At 49.9% G+C, this 14,132-nt stretch overlaps 1 protein-coding gene across 1 annotated transcript in view; it reads left to right on the plus strand.

Moving 5' to 3' along the window:
• ZFHX3 (zinc finger homeobox 3) overlaps window positions 1–12,772 on the plus strand; it is a 113,088-nt gene extending 100,316 nt beyond the window's left edge. Inside the window, exons 9-10 of the mRNA XM_075715384.1 lie at window positions 860–6,316; window positions 11,181–12,772. Coding sequence (XP_075571499.1) covers window positions 860–6,316; window positions 11,181–12,772 — 7,049 coding nt within the window. The remainder of the gene's footprint in view (window positions 1–859; window positions 6,317–11,180) is intronic.
• Window positions 12,773–14,132: the final 1,360 nt, after the last annotated feature.

A 14,132-nucleotide genomic window follows, 5' to 3' on the forward strand; every position in this document is an offset into this window, starting at 1 on the left:
AAATCCATGGCTATTTAGTCCTGGCTGTGTTGTGTGATGTGAGAGCATCCCAAGAACATCGTCCTGCATGGGCAAGAAGTGTCTGATCGCAAACCTGGCAGGGAAGCAACGCCGATCTTCCTTCTGCACCCTCCTAGAAGGTCTGTAAAGAATCTGGGAATGAAGACAGCTTTCGTTTCCTTTCAGGCAGACAGCCCCAAGGCAGCAATGCTGGTAGCAGCACTGGCTCAGCCGGGTAGCTAATGATGCCCTGGGCAACAGGATCTCTTTTTTGGCCTCTCCCCATATCATGCTGTCTTTTCCAGCAGGACTGTGCTCTTAGACCCTGGAAAAGTGGCAGTGCAGTGAGTGCTTGTTCCTGCTTCTCCCATCCTTCCTCAAACAGCACCCTTTGAGCTGCTGCCAGCAGGACCTGAATTTCATTCCTGTTGTTTCTAGCTTTGGTAGGACCAAGACTCAAATACTACGTCCAGTTTGATGAACCTTCTTACTGGAAAATAGGCAGGACATCAAAGAAAAACAGCAAAGACAGACAGGTGGCTGAATGGCCTTCACTTAAAAGGAAGAATTAAAGGTGGTAAATGCACTAAGGGAACGTGTGTGTGTGTGTGTGTGTGTGAATAATTTCCAGATACTCAAAGTGGGTAAGAAAGTAAATTGTGTAGGTTTATGCAATGGGCCATGATGAGGGTAATGGGCTGGTATTAAAATAAATGAATGAAGACAGAGGAGAAATGTTAGAAATACCTATCATCTTGCAGAGAAAAAAACATGGACGCATTAGGGACAAAAAGAAGGTGTTGATCCACCCTTTTGTGCTGGTGTAATTTTCAGGTTTGCTTTAATTTTATTTTCACAGAGATCTCTGAGGACTCGGGAAAGAGTCTTTTGCCATCGGACAGTGCAGAGCACAGCGGAGATCCCAAGCCCGTTCTGGCCGATCAGAGCTCTGCGAGGGAGGACTCCGGCTTCCTCTGCTGGAAGAAGGGCTGCAACCAGGTGTTCAAGAGCTCGGCAGCCCTGCAGACACACTTCAATGAAGTTCACGCAAAGCGGCCTCAACTGCCAGTGTCCGATCGCCACGTCTACAAGTACCGTTGTAACCAGTGCAGCCTGGCATTCAAAACCATTGAGAAGCTGCAGCTCCATTCCCAGTACCACGTCATCCGGGCAGCCACGATGTGCTGCCTCTGCCAGCGCAGCTTCCGAACCTTCCAGGCCCTGAAGAAGCACCTGGAAACCAGCCATCTGGAGCTGAGCGAGGCCGACATTCAGCAGCTGTATGGTGGTCTCTTAGTCAACGGGGACCTCCTCGCTATGGGCGATCCTTCTCTTGCAGAAGACCACACTATAATAGTCGAGGAAGATAAGGAGGAGGAGAGCGACTTGGAAGATAAGCAGAGCCCGACAGGTAGCGATTCGGGGTCGGTGCAAGAGGACTCTGGCTCGGAACCGAAAAGGGCCTTACCCTTCAGGAAGGGCCCTAACTTCACTATGGAGAAATTCCTAGATCCATCTCGCCCTTACAAGTGCACAGTCTGTAAGGAGTCTTTCACGCAAAAGAACATTCTCCTGGTCCATTACAATTCAGTTTCTCATCTGCATAAACTGAAAAGAGCCCTCCAAGAGTCTGCTACTGGGCAGCCCGAACCTACCAGCAGCCCAGACAACAAACCTTTTAAGTGTAACACCTGCAACGTGGCCTACAGTCAGAGCTCAACCTTGGAGATCCACATGAGGTCGGTCCTGCACCAAACCAAGGCTCGCGCTGCCAAGCTGGAGGCGGCTGGGGGCAGTGGCAGTAGTAATGGAGCTGGCAACAGCAGCAGCAGCAGTCTCTCGTTGGGTTCATCCACGCCAAGTCCAGTGAGCACTAGCAACAGTAATACTTTTACAACCACCAACACAAGTAATTCGGGCACAACTCCCATTCCCAGCCTGCTCAACCAGGTATCCAGCGACAATGTGGGAATTCCGCCTTTAGGTAACCCTGTAAGCACTAATATCTCCTCTCCTTCAGAGCCCAAAGAGGTAAACCGAAAGAAGCTGGCAGACATGATTGCATCCAGGCAGCAGCAGCAGCAGCAACAGCAGCAGCAGCAGCAGCAGCAGCAAGCTCAAACCTTGGCACAGGCCCAGGCCCAAGTCCAGGCCCATCTGCAACAAGAACTGCAGCAGCAAGCTGCTCTCCTGCAGTCTCAGCTGTTCAACCCAGCACTTTTGCCGCACTTTCCGATGACCACTGAGACCCTTCTGCAGCTTCAGCAACAGCAGCATCTTTTGTTTCCTTTCTACATCCCCAGTGCCGAGTTCCAGCTCAATCCAGAAGTTAGTTTGCCTGTCACCACTGGTGCACTGACATTGACTGGTACGGGTCCAACTTTGCTTGAGGACCTGAAGGCTCAAGTTCAGCTCCCTCAGCAGAGCCATCCACAGCTCTTACAGCAGCAGCAAGGTCAGCTGTCCTTGTCACAACCTCACTCCGTCCTTATACAGCAGAGCCAGCACCCTGAGAAGAAGACTAAATCTGTAGTGAAGGAGAAAGAAAAAGAAACCCCACGGGAAAGGGAAAGTGCAGAGAGGGGAGACAATAACGTAGCATCTAAGGAGGCTCTGCCTGATAACTTAAAGCCCAAAGAGAAGAAGGACTTTGTACCAGGCAGTAGTTCAGAGCCCTCCTTACTGCCTCCGCGTATTGCCTCTGATGCAAGAGGGAATGCCACAAAAGCCTTGCTGGAAAACTTTGGCTTTGAGCTTGTCATTCAGTATAATGAGAACAAGCAGAAGGTGCAGAAGAAAAATGGGAAGACAGAGCAAGGTGAGAACTTGGAAAAGCTTGAGTGTGATACATGCGGCAAGTTCTTTTCAAACATCCTCATCCTGAAGAGCCACCAAGAGCATGTTCACCAACATTACTTTCCCTTTAAGCAGTTAGAGAGATTTGCCAAACAATACAGAGAACACTATGACAAACTGTACCCGCTACGGCCTCAGACCCCAGAGCCGCCGCCACCACCTCCACCGCCCCCACCTCCGCTCCCTCCAGCACCTCCTCAGCCAGCTTCTACTCCTACCATTCCTACTTCTGCCCCACCGATTACCTCTCCTACAATCGCACCAGCCCAGCCATCTGTGCCACTCACCCAGCTCTCCATGCCAATGGAGCTCCCCATCTTTTCACCACTTATGATGCAAACCATGCCACTACAAACGTTACCTGCTCAGCTGCCGCCCCAGCTTGGTCCCGTAGACCCTCTGCCTGCCGACTTGGCCCAGTTGTACCAGCATCAGCTCAACCCTAGCCTTCTCCAGCAGCAGCAGAACAAGAGGCCACGGACACGGATCACTGATGACCAACTCAGAGTCCTTCGGCAGTATTTTGATATTAACAATTCCCCAAGTGAGGAACAGATCAAAGAGATGGCGGACAAATCTGGATTGCCCCAGAAAGTGATCAAGCACTGGTTCAGAAACACTCTTTTCAAAGAACGCCAGCGCAACAAGGATTCCCCATACAACTTCAGTAATCCTCCCATCACCAGCCTGGAAGAACTGAAGATAGACTCACGGCCTCCTTCTCCAGAACCTCAAAAGCAGGAGTACTGGGGAAGCAAGCGGTCCTCCCGGACACGCTTTACTGACTACCAACTCAGAGTCCTGCAGGACTTCTTTGATGCCAATGCTTACCCAAAGGATGATGAATTTGAGCAGCTTTCGAACTTGCTGAACCTCCCAACACGTGTTATAGTGGTGTGGTTCCAGAACGCCCGTCAAAAAGCTAGGAAAAACTATGAGAATCAGGGAGAAGGCAAAGACGGGGAACGACGGGAACTTACAAATGACAGGTATATTAGAACAAGCAACTTGAACTACCAATGCAAAAAGTGCAGTCTAGTCTTTCAGCGAATTTTTGATCTCATTAAACACCAGAAAAAGCTTTGTTACAAAGATGAGGATGAGGATGGACAGGATGATAGCCAGAATGAAGACTCTATGGATGCAATGGAGCTCTTGACTCCAACCAGTTCCTCCTGCAGCACACCAATGCCCTCGCAAGCTTACAGCACACCTACGTCTTCAGCCAATGCAACCTCCTCAGCTTTTCTGCAGCTCACAGCAGAGGCAGATGATTCCTCCACCTATAGTTCTAAAGTAGAAGCTACAGATGAGAAACCAAAGCAGTCTGAACCTCCAAGTACACAGCAAAACCAAACTCAAGAGAAGCAAGTGCAACCAAAGCAAGAGTCTCAGCAGCAACAGGACCAAGGAGAACAAAAGACAAGTTCAGCACACCAAAAGATTTCACAGTTATCCTCCCCCTCTTCATTGCAACAGCCACCTCCCCCTCCTCAGCCCCCTCAGTGCTCCTTGTCACAGTCAAGCCCAAGTCCATCTCAGCTCTCACATCTCTCCCTCAAACCTATTCACACATCCACCCCTCAACAGCTGGCAAACCTACCTCCTCAGCTAATCCCATACCAGTGTGACCAGTGTAAGCTGGCATTTCCTTCCTTTGAGCATTGGCAGGAGCATCAGCAGCTTCATTTTCTGAGTGCACAGAACCAGTTTATCCACCCCCCGTTCCTGGACAGAACGCTGGATATGCCGTTCATGCTTTTTGATCCCAGTAATCCACTACTTGCGAGCCAGCTGCTATCTGGAACATTACCGCAGATTCCAGCAAGCTCAGCCACTTCACCATCAACTCCAACATCCACAATGAACACACTGAAGAGAAAGCTGGAGGAAAAGGCCAGTGCAAGCCCTGGAGAAAATGACAGTGGGACTGGAGGAGAAGAACCACAAAGGGATAAACGTCTAAGGACAACCATTACCCCAGAGCAGCTGGAAATTCTTTATCAGAAATACTTGCTTGACTCCAACCCAACACGGAAAATGTTGGATCACATTGCACATGAAGTGGGCTTGAAGAAACGCGTGGTGCAAGTTTGGTTTCAGAACACCCGTGCACGGGAAAGGAAGGGGCAGTTCAGAGCTGTAGGGCCTGCCCAAGCCCATAGACGGTGTCCCTTCTGCCGAGCTCTCTTTAAAGCAAAGACAGCTCTTGAAGCTCATATCCGATCCCGTCACTGGCATGAGGCCAAGAGAGCTGGATACAACTTGACGTTGTCTGCTATGCTCTTAGATTGTGATGGGGGACTCCAAATGAAGGGAGACATCTTTGATGGAGCAAGCTTTTCCCACATGCCACCAACTAGCAGTGACGGACAGAGTGTTCCTCTCTCCCCAGTGAACAAGAGCATGGAGCTGTCACCTCGAACTCTGCTGAGTCCATCCTCCATTAAGGTGGAAGGGATAGAAGACTTCGAGAGTCCCTCCATGTCCTCAGTCAATCTGAGCTTTGACCAAACAAAGCTGGACAACGATGACTGCTCTTCTGTCAACACTGCAATCACAGACACTACAACAGGAGATGAAGGGAACGCAGACAACGATAGTGCAACAGGGATTGCAACCGAAACCAAATCAGCATCGGGACCCAGTGAAGGTCTGACAAAAGCTGCCATGATAGCAATGTCTGAATATGAAGATCGGCTGTCTTCTGGCCTGGTCAGCCCAGCTCCCAGCTTTTACAGCAAAGAGTACGATAATGAAGGTACTGTGGACTATAGTGAAACATCCAGCCTTGCAGACCCCTGCTCACCCAGCCCTGGTGCAAGTGGTTCAGCCAGCAAGACTGGAGAGAGCGGGGATCGGCCCGGACAGAAACGCTTTCGCACTCAGATGACTAATCTCCAGCTAAAAGTTCTTAAGTCATGCTTTAATGACTACAGGACACCTACCATGCTGGAGTGTGAGGTCCTGGGCAATGACATTGGACTGCCAAAGAGAGTTGTTCAGGTCTGGTTCCAGAATGCTAGGGCAAAGGAGAAGAAGTCCAAACTCAGCATGGCCAAGCATTTTGGTATAAACCAAACAAGTTACGAGGGACCCAAAACAGAGTGCACTTTGTGTGGCATCAAGTACAGCGCTCGACTGTCTGTACGTGACCATATCTTCTCTCAACAGCATATCTCCAAAGTTAAAGAAACCATTGGAAGCCAGTTGGATAAGGAAAAGGAGTATTTTGACCCAGCTACTGTACGTCAGTTGATGGCTCAGCAGGAGCTGGACCGGATCAAAAAAGCCAATGAGGTTCTTGGTCTGGCAGCTCAACAGCAGGGCATGTTTGATAACACCCCTCTGCAAGCTCTTAACCTTCCTGCTGCATACCCAGCACTACAGGGCATCCCTCCAGTCTTGCTCCCAGGCCTCAACAGTCCATCCTTACCAGGCTTCACTCCATCCAACACAGGTGGGTATGGATATCACCACACTGCTCAGAGACACAGCTTAACTTGATGCATCTTTAGCACAAGCGGATGTTCCCTTGAGAATGACTGATAATAGGATACCCAGCCCTTTATTCAAGCATGTTGAATTGACAGCGAATAAGCAATAGGTATTTTATCTTTAATTCCTGAACTCGGGTTTTCTAGCAAAGTCTGAAATAGAGCAAGATCTAGACATGCTGCATATCTCTGTTTTGTTAACACAGACTAAAAATTCTGAAGCACCTTCAAGGAAATGGAAAATAGAGGATTTATCAAATGGAACAGGAAAAGGACTGATGTGCTGAATGCATTGTTCATTATACCTTTCCTTTTGTTATTAAATTCAGTTTATGTAGTGCCATCCCAAGTTCTCAATAATTCTGAGCTGTTTATAGGGGAAAGTGTGCTGTGCCTGGTAGCACTGGTGACAGAAACCTGGAGCGTCTTTATGTAATGTCCTTATGGTGACCTCCAGGAGAAATTCCGATGCAGCTGTGGATGGGTTTTTGAGCAATGGCTGGGCATGACCTGAAAGTACCTTCTCAACAAACAACAGTGTAGTTGTGAGGCAAATCTACTTTGTATTTTAATAAGATTTTTCTTAACAATACTACATAAAAATGAAATTTGGCGTAGTCCTTTCGGTGGCCTAGTCCCAGATATTGGACTTTGCTTTCTGAGGGTGCTCCTTTCCCTTGTACCTGGTGGACGGGTGGAAAGTATAAGATGTGTAGCAAACACTGGCAGTGAAAGGTACTGCTCAGTAGAGTAGCAGTGACCTAGAAAACTCGATCCAAGGGCCTTATTTCACCCCTGCTACATCCGTGGCATCCCAGAGATATGCCTGTGTCTGAATTGCCACTCACGACAGAGTAATTGATGTTCTCTAGCAGACTTGCTTTCACTTGGCAGACTTCTCTGTTTACTTCTGATGATCCCTCTTCAAGCTGACTTTCACCAGGGCTGCTCTGTGTTTACAGAGATATCCCAAGAACTGATTCCATTGTCTTGTCTTGGCAACAGGCTGGGTCTGTCGGAGGCTGGAAAGCCCGTGACACCGTAACGCCTGGTATGGTTACACCATATGCCACTGTGCACCTTTGTTTTCTATGCTGTGGCAATACAGGTCTACCGCTATTAGACAGTATCCAGAAATGATAACTTACTGTACTGAACTGATTGGCTAATGATGAGTTATAATCCATGGTGTGAAGCCTAAATAGGATCTGAGCATCTTCCTGGCTTCTTAATCGGAAACCGGAGTGCTATCAGTCTCCAAAAAGACTTTCTGATGCTTTTATTCAGCAGGCTGACTCGGAAGTTCCCTTTTCAACAGATTGAAAAACTGAGTGCAGATGCTGCCAGGTAACATGGTTGTGTCATGTTAATAAAATTGCCATCGTCTTTTGTCATCCAGGAGGTAAATCTTTAGATAAGCGAATCAAAGCTTTAGACAAAAGGATAGTAGCTGGTTTGAGCAGCTATGTGGAACTTGAACAGCTCATCTGACATTCACAGTGGGGACTGGCTGCAGAGCTGCTCGCTGTAAGTCACATCACTAGCGCCTGAATTTTGTGCGTGGTTGCTGTGACATTGGGTATAAAGAGAGCACTGGAGACGCATGGCTCAAAACAGGCATCTTTCCCTCCCCTTGGAAGTGGCTGCATTCACCTTTTTCTCCATTACTGCTCATCTCTGAAATATCTTCTGTTGACAAATGAAGAAGAGCTAAATCTCGCTGTATTTGTTGGGTTCTGGCCTTTCCAACGATGATCCACTCTCTTGGAGTCAAGATCCCTTTTTCCATGACAGCAGCAGAGGGGATTACCTTGTAGCATGGCTGCTGATGTCCGTGTCACAGGGTCCTATCAGAGAGCAGAAAAGATCAGAGTAAGCTTTTCTGGAATCTGGAAAAGCTTTCTGCTGGGAGTTAGGGCCTCTGCAAGGCTTCTTGGCACAGTTACAGAACTCTTCCCACAACCCTCAAAGCAAAAGTAAAATCGTTCTTGACTACAGTTGTAGGATAGGTCATTGTAATTAAACCATTTTGAAAAACAATTGCTGTTAGAAATTCTTCTGTTCAGGGCTGCCACCCATTCCTGCTCCTTGAGTCTAGTCCTAGCTACATGCCTGAAGGGCATCTCTGCATGCCAGGACTTTTTCATGCAGTACTTCTGTTCTTACCGAAGATCTCGTTTCAGAGGCCAGAACTAGGCCAAGAGGATCTCTTTGGCAAATTATATTGTCAGCCTATCGCAGATAGCTCTGTGCTGTTTACCTAGTACCCCAAATTTATAACAAGATTTAAAATTACTTTTTTGCACTTCAATCTATATTGTTGCTTTTATTTTTCTCCAAAGACCAGTACGTGTCCTGGGGAGATGGGGCTACGTACTATGAATGTTAAAAGCAATCAGTGACTGCCTAGACAGGACTAAGCTATTTAGAAAGTCAAACAGACTATTTGTGGCCTTTAGATAAAGCTCCAAAGGTCAGGCCATCTCAGCTCAAAGCCTGTCGAAGCAGATAAGGCTGTGCATCCAGGAATGTTATGAATTAGCCACTGCTCCTGCGCTTGAACCTCTCAGGGACTGTTCAACTAGGGAACATCAGTTTCAATGGCATCTATCCATAATATGCCCTTATCTGAAATCTATAAAGCTGCTGCATGGAGGCTCAGTTCATACACTTCATACCTTCACAAATCACTATTGTCTCGATAGCGCATCAGGAGCAGATGCAGGTTTCAGAAGGGCTTTGCATCAGCCATCGCTGAATTCTCCCGGCTCTTGGCCGCCCTCCTCCCAGCCCTCCTGCGGGGCTCCTTCGCCAGGCTGGCGTCTGCAGAGCCGCGGCAGCTCTGCCTCCTGCCCTTCGCTCGGGCGGCCAGCGCCGCGTGCGGGTTTCCAGCATCAGTGGGTGGATGCAGCGCTGTAGACAAATGAGCTGTTTATGCCAGGGTGTAGGGCAGCCTGGTTTTGGAGAGTGCTTTGCTCCCCTTAGCTGCCAGCTACTACGCAGAGCATGAAGCTACAAGAAAGCCATTCCTGTGCTGTATGTTGAGGAGCATGGCTTCCTTCTGGGCTACACCAGCTTTACAGGGCACTGGTTAAGTGACGGGCTCTTGCGATGCGACCGTGAAGGCAGCAGTCTGGGGCTTGGTGTCCAGAAGCCTGAGGAGCACGCGCGTCTTTGCACGGAATTTACATCTTGTGCTTCCTCCGTGAGCCTCTGCCCCAGGCGCTGCCGTCTGCTCTGGCCGAGGACCTGGGAACGGGGCTGCCTGCTAGCGGCAGGGATCAGATGGTTGAGGATGCCTGAGCTTGTTCCTCAGGATCGATTATGATGACTTAAGACTTCACCAGGATAAATGGGGCAGCTGCAGCTCAGAGCTGTTGGCTCCAGCCCCTAACTGTGTTTGAGTCCCTTTTACTGCCTTCGCAAGGCAAAGGAACCCCGTGGCAGCCGGATTTCCCTGCCAGGAATCACCGCCTGCCCTGTGCACAGCAATTTCCCTGCTGGCACGCTTCCCCTTGGAAAAGACTTTAAGTCACCATGCCCCAAATCATCCCCAAAAGGGGCAGTTTCTCCTCTCCTCTCCCACTGGATGTATCAACGTAAAATAAAAGTTACCGTGCCTCCATGGCTGATTCCTAGTTCTGTGACTGTTCATAATCAGACCGCCTTTGAGCAGTTATCACAGCTGTAAGGACTCGGGCTTTGTTAATGAAAGGTTAGATTTTGTTGAACGGTTTTGCGGCAGGCATGGATCCTGCAGCAGGTTCCTGGCTCCAGAGCCACGGGGCTGTGCCAGCAGAATGTTAGAGCTTTGTTTCATTTTTATTTCCCCAAATGGCATTGAGGGACTTCCCAAGCGAAACGTTCCTTTTTAGGAGCACGTTCGCCAGTTGTAGTGGACGTGACTAATGGATTTGACTCCAGGAGCCACGCTCCTCTTGCCCCCAACCACTATCAGTTGTGAGAGTAGAAATCGGCACTGGGAGACTGTGTTATTACTGGCTATTCCTGCTGTTGGGAAGTTGGGCAGATTTCACATTCCACCCTTAATCCAGCTCCTTTGTGAAGAAGCATCATGACGCTTTTAATTCCACCCAAAACATGATGTTCGTGCCCTGGGGGGATGTCTGAGTACCATATAAATGCTGAAATTACTCAGAAGCTGTGCACCCAAAGCCTCTTGCATTGGAAGGAAGGAAGGGCTTGCATCAGAGGTATGTGGATTCGTAACATCAGCCTAATTAGGACAACATAACTTAAATGTAGCCTGTTCAGTCCTCTTCAGTTGCCATGACCGGGGCTTTCTAATCTGTGGAGGTTTTAATGAGATTGACAGATCTAGCGTTACGGCCATTTGGCATAGCACTTTCCTTCTTCTGGAGTCCTTTGGCCGAAGGACCAGTTAGTGCAGATGCAGAAAAGTGCCTGTCCCTGACATCAGCTGTTAATCGTTGGGGAATTTTAGGGCGGTCAGTAAAACAACAGCCATGCTGAGCGTCCCGGGCGGCTGGTGGGTATCCCCGGCAGAGACACCATGTTCGGTGCCGCCGGGCAGCGTGGCCGCGGCGGCTGCGGGTGACGGGCTGACGAGGCCCATCCCCATGGCACGGGGCCTCGGGGTGTGGGGAGAGCAGCGGTTGTCCCGGAGGACGCGGGAGTGGCAGACAGGCTCTCGGTCTGTGCTGCTGCTCGGGCTGGTCGCTGCCCGCGTGCAGAGGAGACAGCGGTGCAGGGGCGGTTGCGGGGTGGCCTGGGGTCACCCCGCCTTGTGCTTCCTGCCCGCCCAGCACCGAGTGACTCCTCACCTCTCTCTCCTCCCTCTTGCAGCTTTAACTTCTCCCAAACCCAACCTGATGGGCCTGCCCAGCACAAGCGTCCCTTCGCCTGGCCTCCCCACCTCTGGATTACCAAATAAGCAGCCCCCAGCCGCGCTGAGCTCGCCCACCCCGGCACAAGCCACAGCGGCTGTGGCCCCGCAGCAGCCGCCGGCAACGACCCCACAGCCGCAGCAGCCGCCCCCGCCGCAGCGCAAGGAGAAGGAGAGCGAGAAGGCAAAAGAGAAGGAGAAGGCACCCAAGGGGAAGGGGGACCCCCTGCCAGGGCCCAAGAAGGAGAAGGGGGAGGCGCCGGCGGGCGCCCTCTCGGCCCCGCTGCCTGCCATGGAGTACGCGGTGGAGCCCGCCCAGCTCCAGGCGCTGCAGGCCGCCCTGAATTCGGACCCCACCACCTTGCTGACGAGCCAGTTCCTTCCCTACTTCGTCCCCGGCTTTTCCCCCTACTACGCCCCACAGATCCCCGGCGCCCTGCAGAGCGGGTACCTGCAGCCCATGTATGGGATGGAGGGGCTCTTCCCCTACAGCCCCGCACTGTCGCAGGCGCTGCTGGGGCTCTCCCCCGGCTCCCTGCTGCAGCAGTACCAGCAATACCAGCAGAGTCTGCAGGAGGCATTGCAGCAGCAGCAGCAGCGGCAGGCGCAGCAGCAGCAGCAGCAGCAGCAGCAGCAGCAGCAGCAGCCGCCGCAACAGAAACCGCAGCAGCCCAAAGGAAGCCAAACCCCCGTCCCCGCGGGGGCTGCCACCCCGGACAAAGACCCTGCCAAAGAACCCCCCAAGCAAGAAGAGCAGAAGAACGCACCCCGCGAGGTGTCCCCCCTCCTGCCCAAACCCCAAGAGGAGCCCGAAGCGGAAGGCAAGGGCGCGGACTCCCTCTGCGACCCCTTCATCGTTCCCAAGGTGCAGTACAAGCTGGTTTGCCGCAAGTGCCAGGCGGGCTTCGGCGACCAGGAGGCGGCCAGCAACCACCTGAAGTCCCTCTGCTTCTTCGGCCAGTCCGTGGCGAACCTGCAAGAGATGGTGCTTCACGTGCCCACCGGCAGCGGCCAGGGCAGCGGCTCGTACCAGTGCGTGGCGTGCGAGAGCACGGTGTGTGGGGACGAAGCCCTCAGTCAGCATCTCGAGTCAGCCCCGCACAAACACCGAACAATCACAAGAGCAGCAAGAAACGCCAAAGAGCACCCCAGTCTATTACCTCACTCTGCCTGCCCCCCCGACCCCAGCACCGCATCTACCTCGCAGTCGGCCGCTCACTCAAACGACAGCCCCCCGCCCCCCCGGCCCCCCCCGGCTTCCCCCCACGCCTCCAGAAAGCCCTGGCCCCCGGCGGCCCCCCGCGCCCCGCCGGGGAAGCCGCCGCCGCCGCCTTTCCCTCCTCTCTCCTCATCTTCAACGGTTACCTCAAGTTCATGCAGCACCTCAGGGGTTCAGCCCTCGATGCCAACAGACGACTATTCGGAGGAGTCTGACACGGATCTTAGCCAAAAGTCAGATGGACCGGCGAGCCCGGCGGAGGGGCCCCGGGACCCCGGCTGCCCTAAGGACAGTGGTCTAGCTAGCGTAGGAATGGACACCTTCAGATTGTAAGCTTTGAAGATGAACAATGAAAATGAATTTAAATAAAAAAGTTAATAACAAACCAATTTCAAAAATAGACTAACTGCAATTCCAAAGCTTCTAACCAAAAAAAGAAAAAAGAAAAAAGAAAAAGCGTGGGTTGTTTTCCCATATAACGATGCCGGTGGGTTTTACATTTCTTTTTTCCTTTCCTTTTAATAAAATAAAACTTAAAAAAGAAAAAAAAAAAATCTGTTACATTTGTCCTTTCGAAGGTACTGTTGGTCTGGGAGACGAAAGCCCGTGCTGCCTCCTTACTGTCTTCGGAGCTTGAGCCCTTGTATATTGCCCCTTTTCGATACCGCCCCACGTCGATAGCACAGCAGAGCCCGGCATGCACTGTATGGGAAAGCAGCCCACCTTGTTACAGTTTTAAATTTCTTGCTATCTTAGCATTCAGATACCAATGGCTTGCTAAAAGAAAAAAGAAATGTAATGTCTTTTTATTCTCAGGTCAATCGCTCACACTTTGTTCTGTTTTCAGAATCATTGTTTTATATATATATATATATAATTTCTTTCGTTTGTTTTGGGGTTTTTGTTTTGTTTTGTTTCGTTTTCGTTCCAGAAAAGGATTTTTTTTTCTTTTTTTCTTTTTTTCTTTTTTTTTTTTTTTTTTTTTTTGTTAATTTAAAATGGGCAGAAAGTATTCAAGAGAAAAACAATGTGAACTGCTTTAGCTTTTCGGGGATTTTAAGGGTAGCTTTTCTGCTGAAGCCAATTTCAAGGGGAAAAGTTAAGCACTCCCACTTTTCAGAAAAAAAAAAAAAAAACCCACACAAAGAGTGTTGAGGACTCGGAGCTTAAAAAATAAGTTTTAAAACAACTGACTTTCTGTATTTATGATAGATATGACCATTTTTGGTGTTGAGTAGATTGTTGCATTGGAAATGAACTGAAGCAGTATGGTAGATTTAAAAGAAAAAAACCCTTTTGTGTACATTTAGCTTTTGTATGGTCCAGCTGACGGCTTCTCATTTGATGTTGTCTTGTTCATTCCTAGCCAGATAGATTGCAATCCATTGACTCGCCTAAGCTTTTCTCCCCTTTGTACCTTTACTCCCCTTTCCCCCATCCTGTAATCTTCCACTTATGGTCGCTACCTTCATTTCTTAGAGGGTGGTTGCATAATTATTTTATAAAAACTAAAGAAAGAAGTTCAAAGGGTTTTGGGGGGTCAGTAGGATCCCTTGCAGAATATTTTTTGTTGGGGGTTTGAAACTTTTTAAGGCATATACATACGATTTACCTATGTCTGTTACCCTTGTGCACTTATCTCTTTCTTATTTTCCATTTTTCCTCTTTTCTTTTTTTCTTGCCCTCTTCTTTT

This window comes from Pelecanus crispus, chromosome 8 (genome assembly GCF_030463565.1).
Source record: "Pelecanus crispus isolate bPelCri1 chromosome 8, bPelCri1.pri, whole genome shotgun sequence".
In the NCBI taxonomy this organism is placed as follows: domain Eukaryota; kingdom Metazoa; phylum Chordata; class Aves; order Pelecaniformes; family Pelecanidae; genus Pelecanus; species Pelecanus crispus.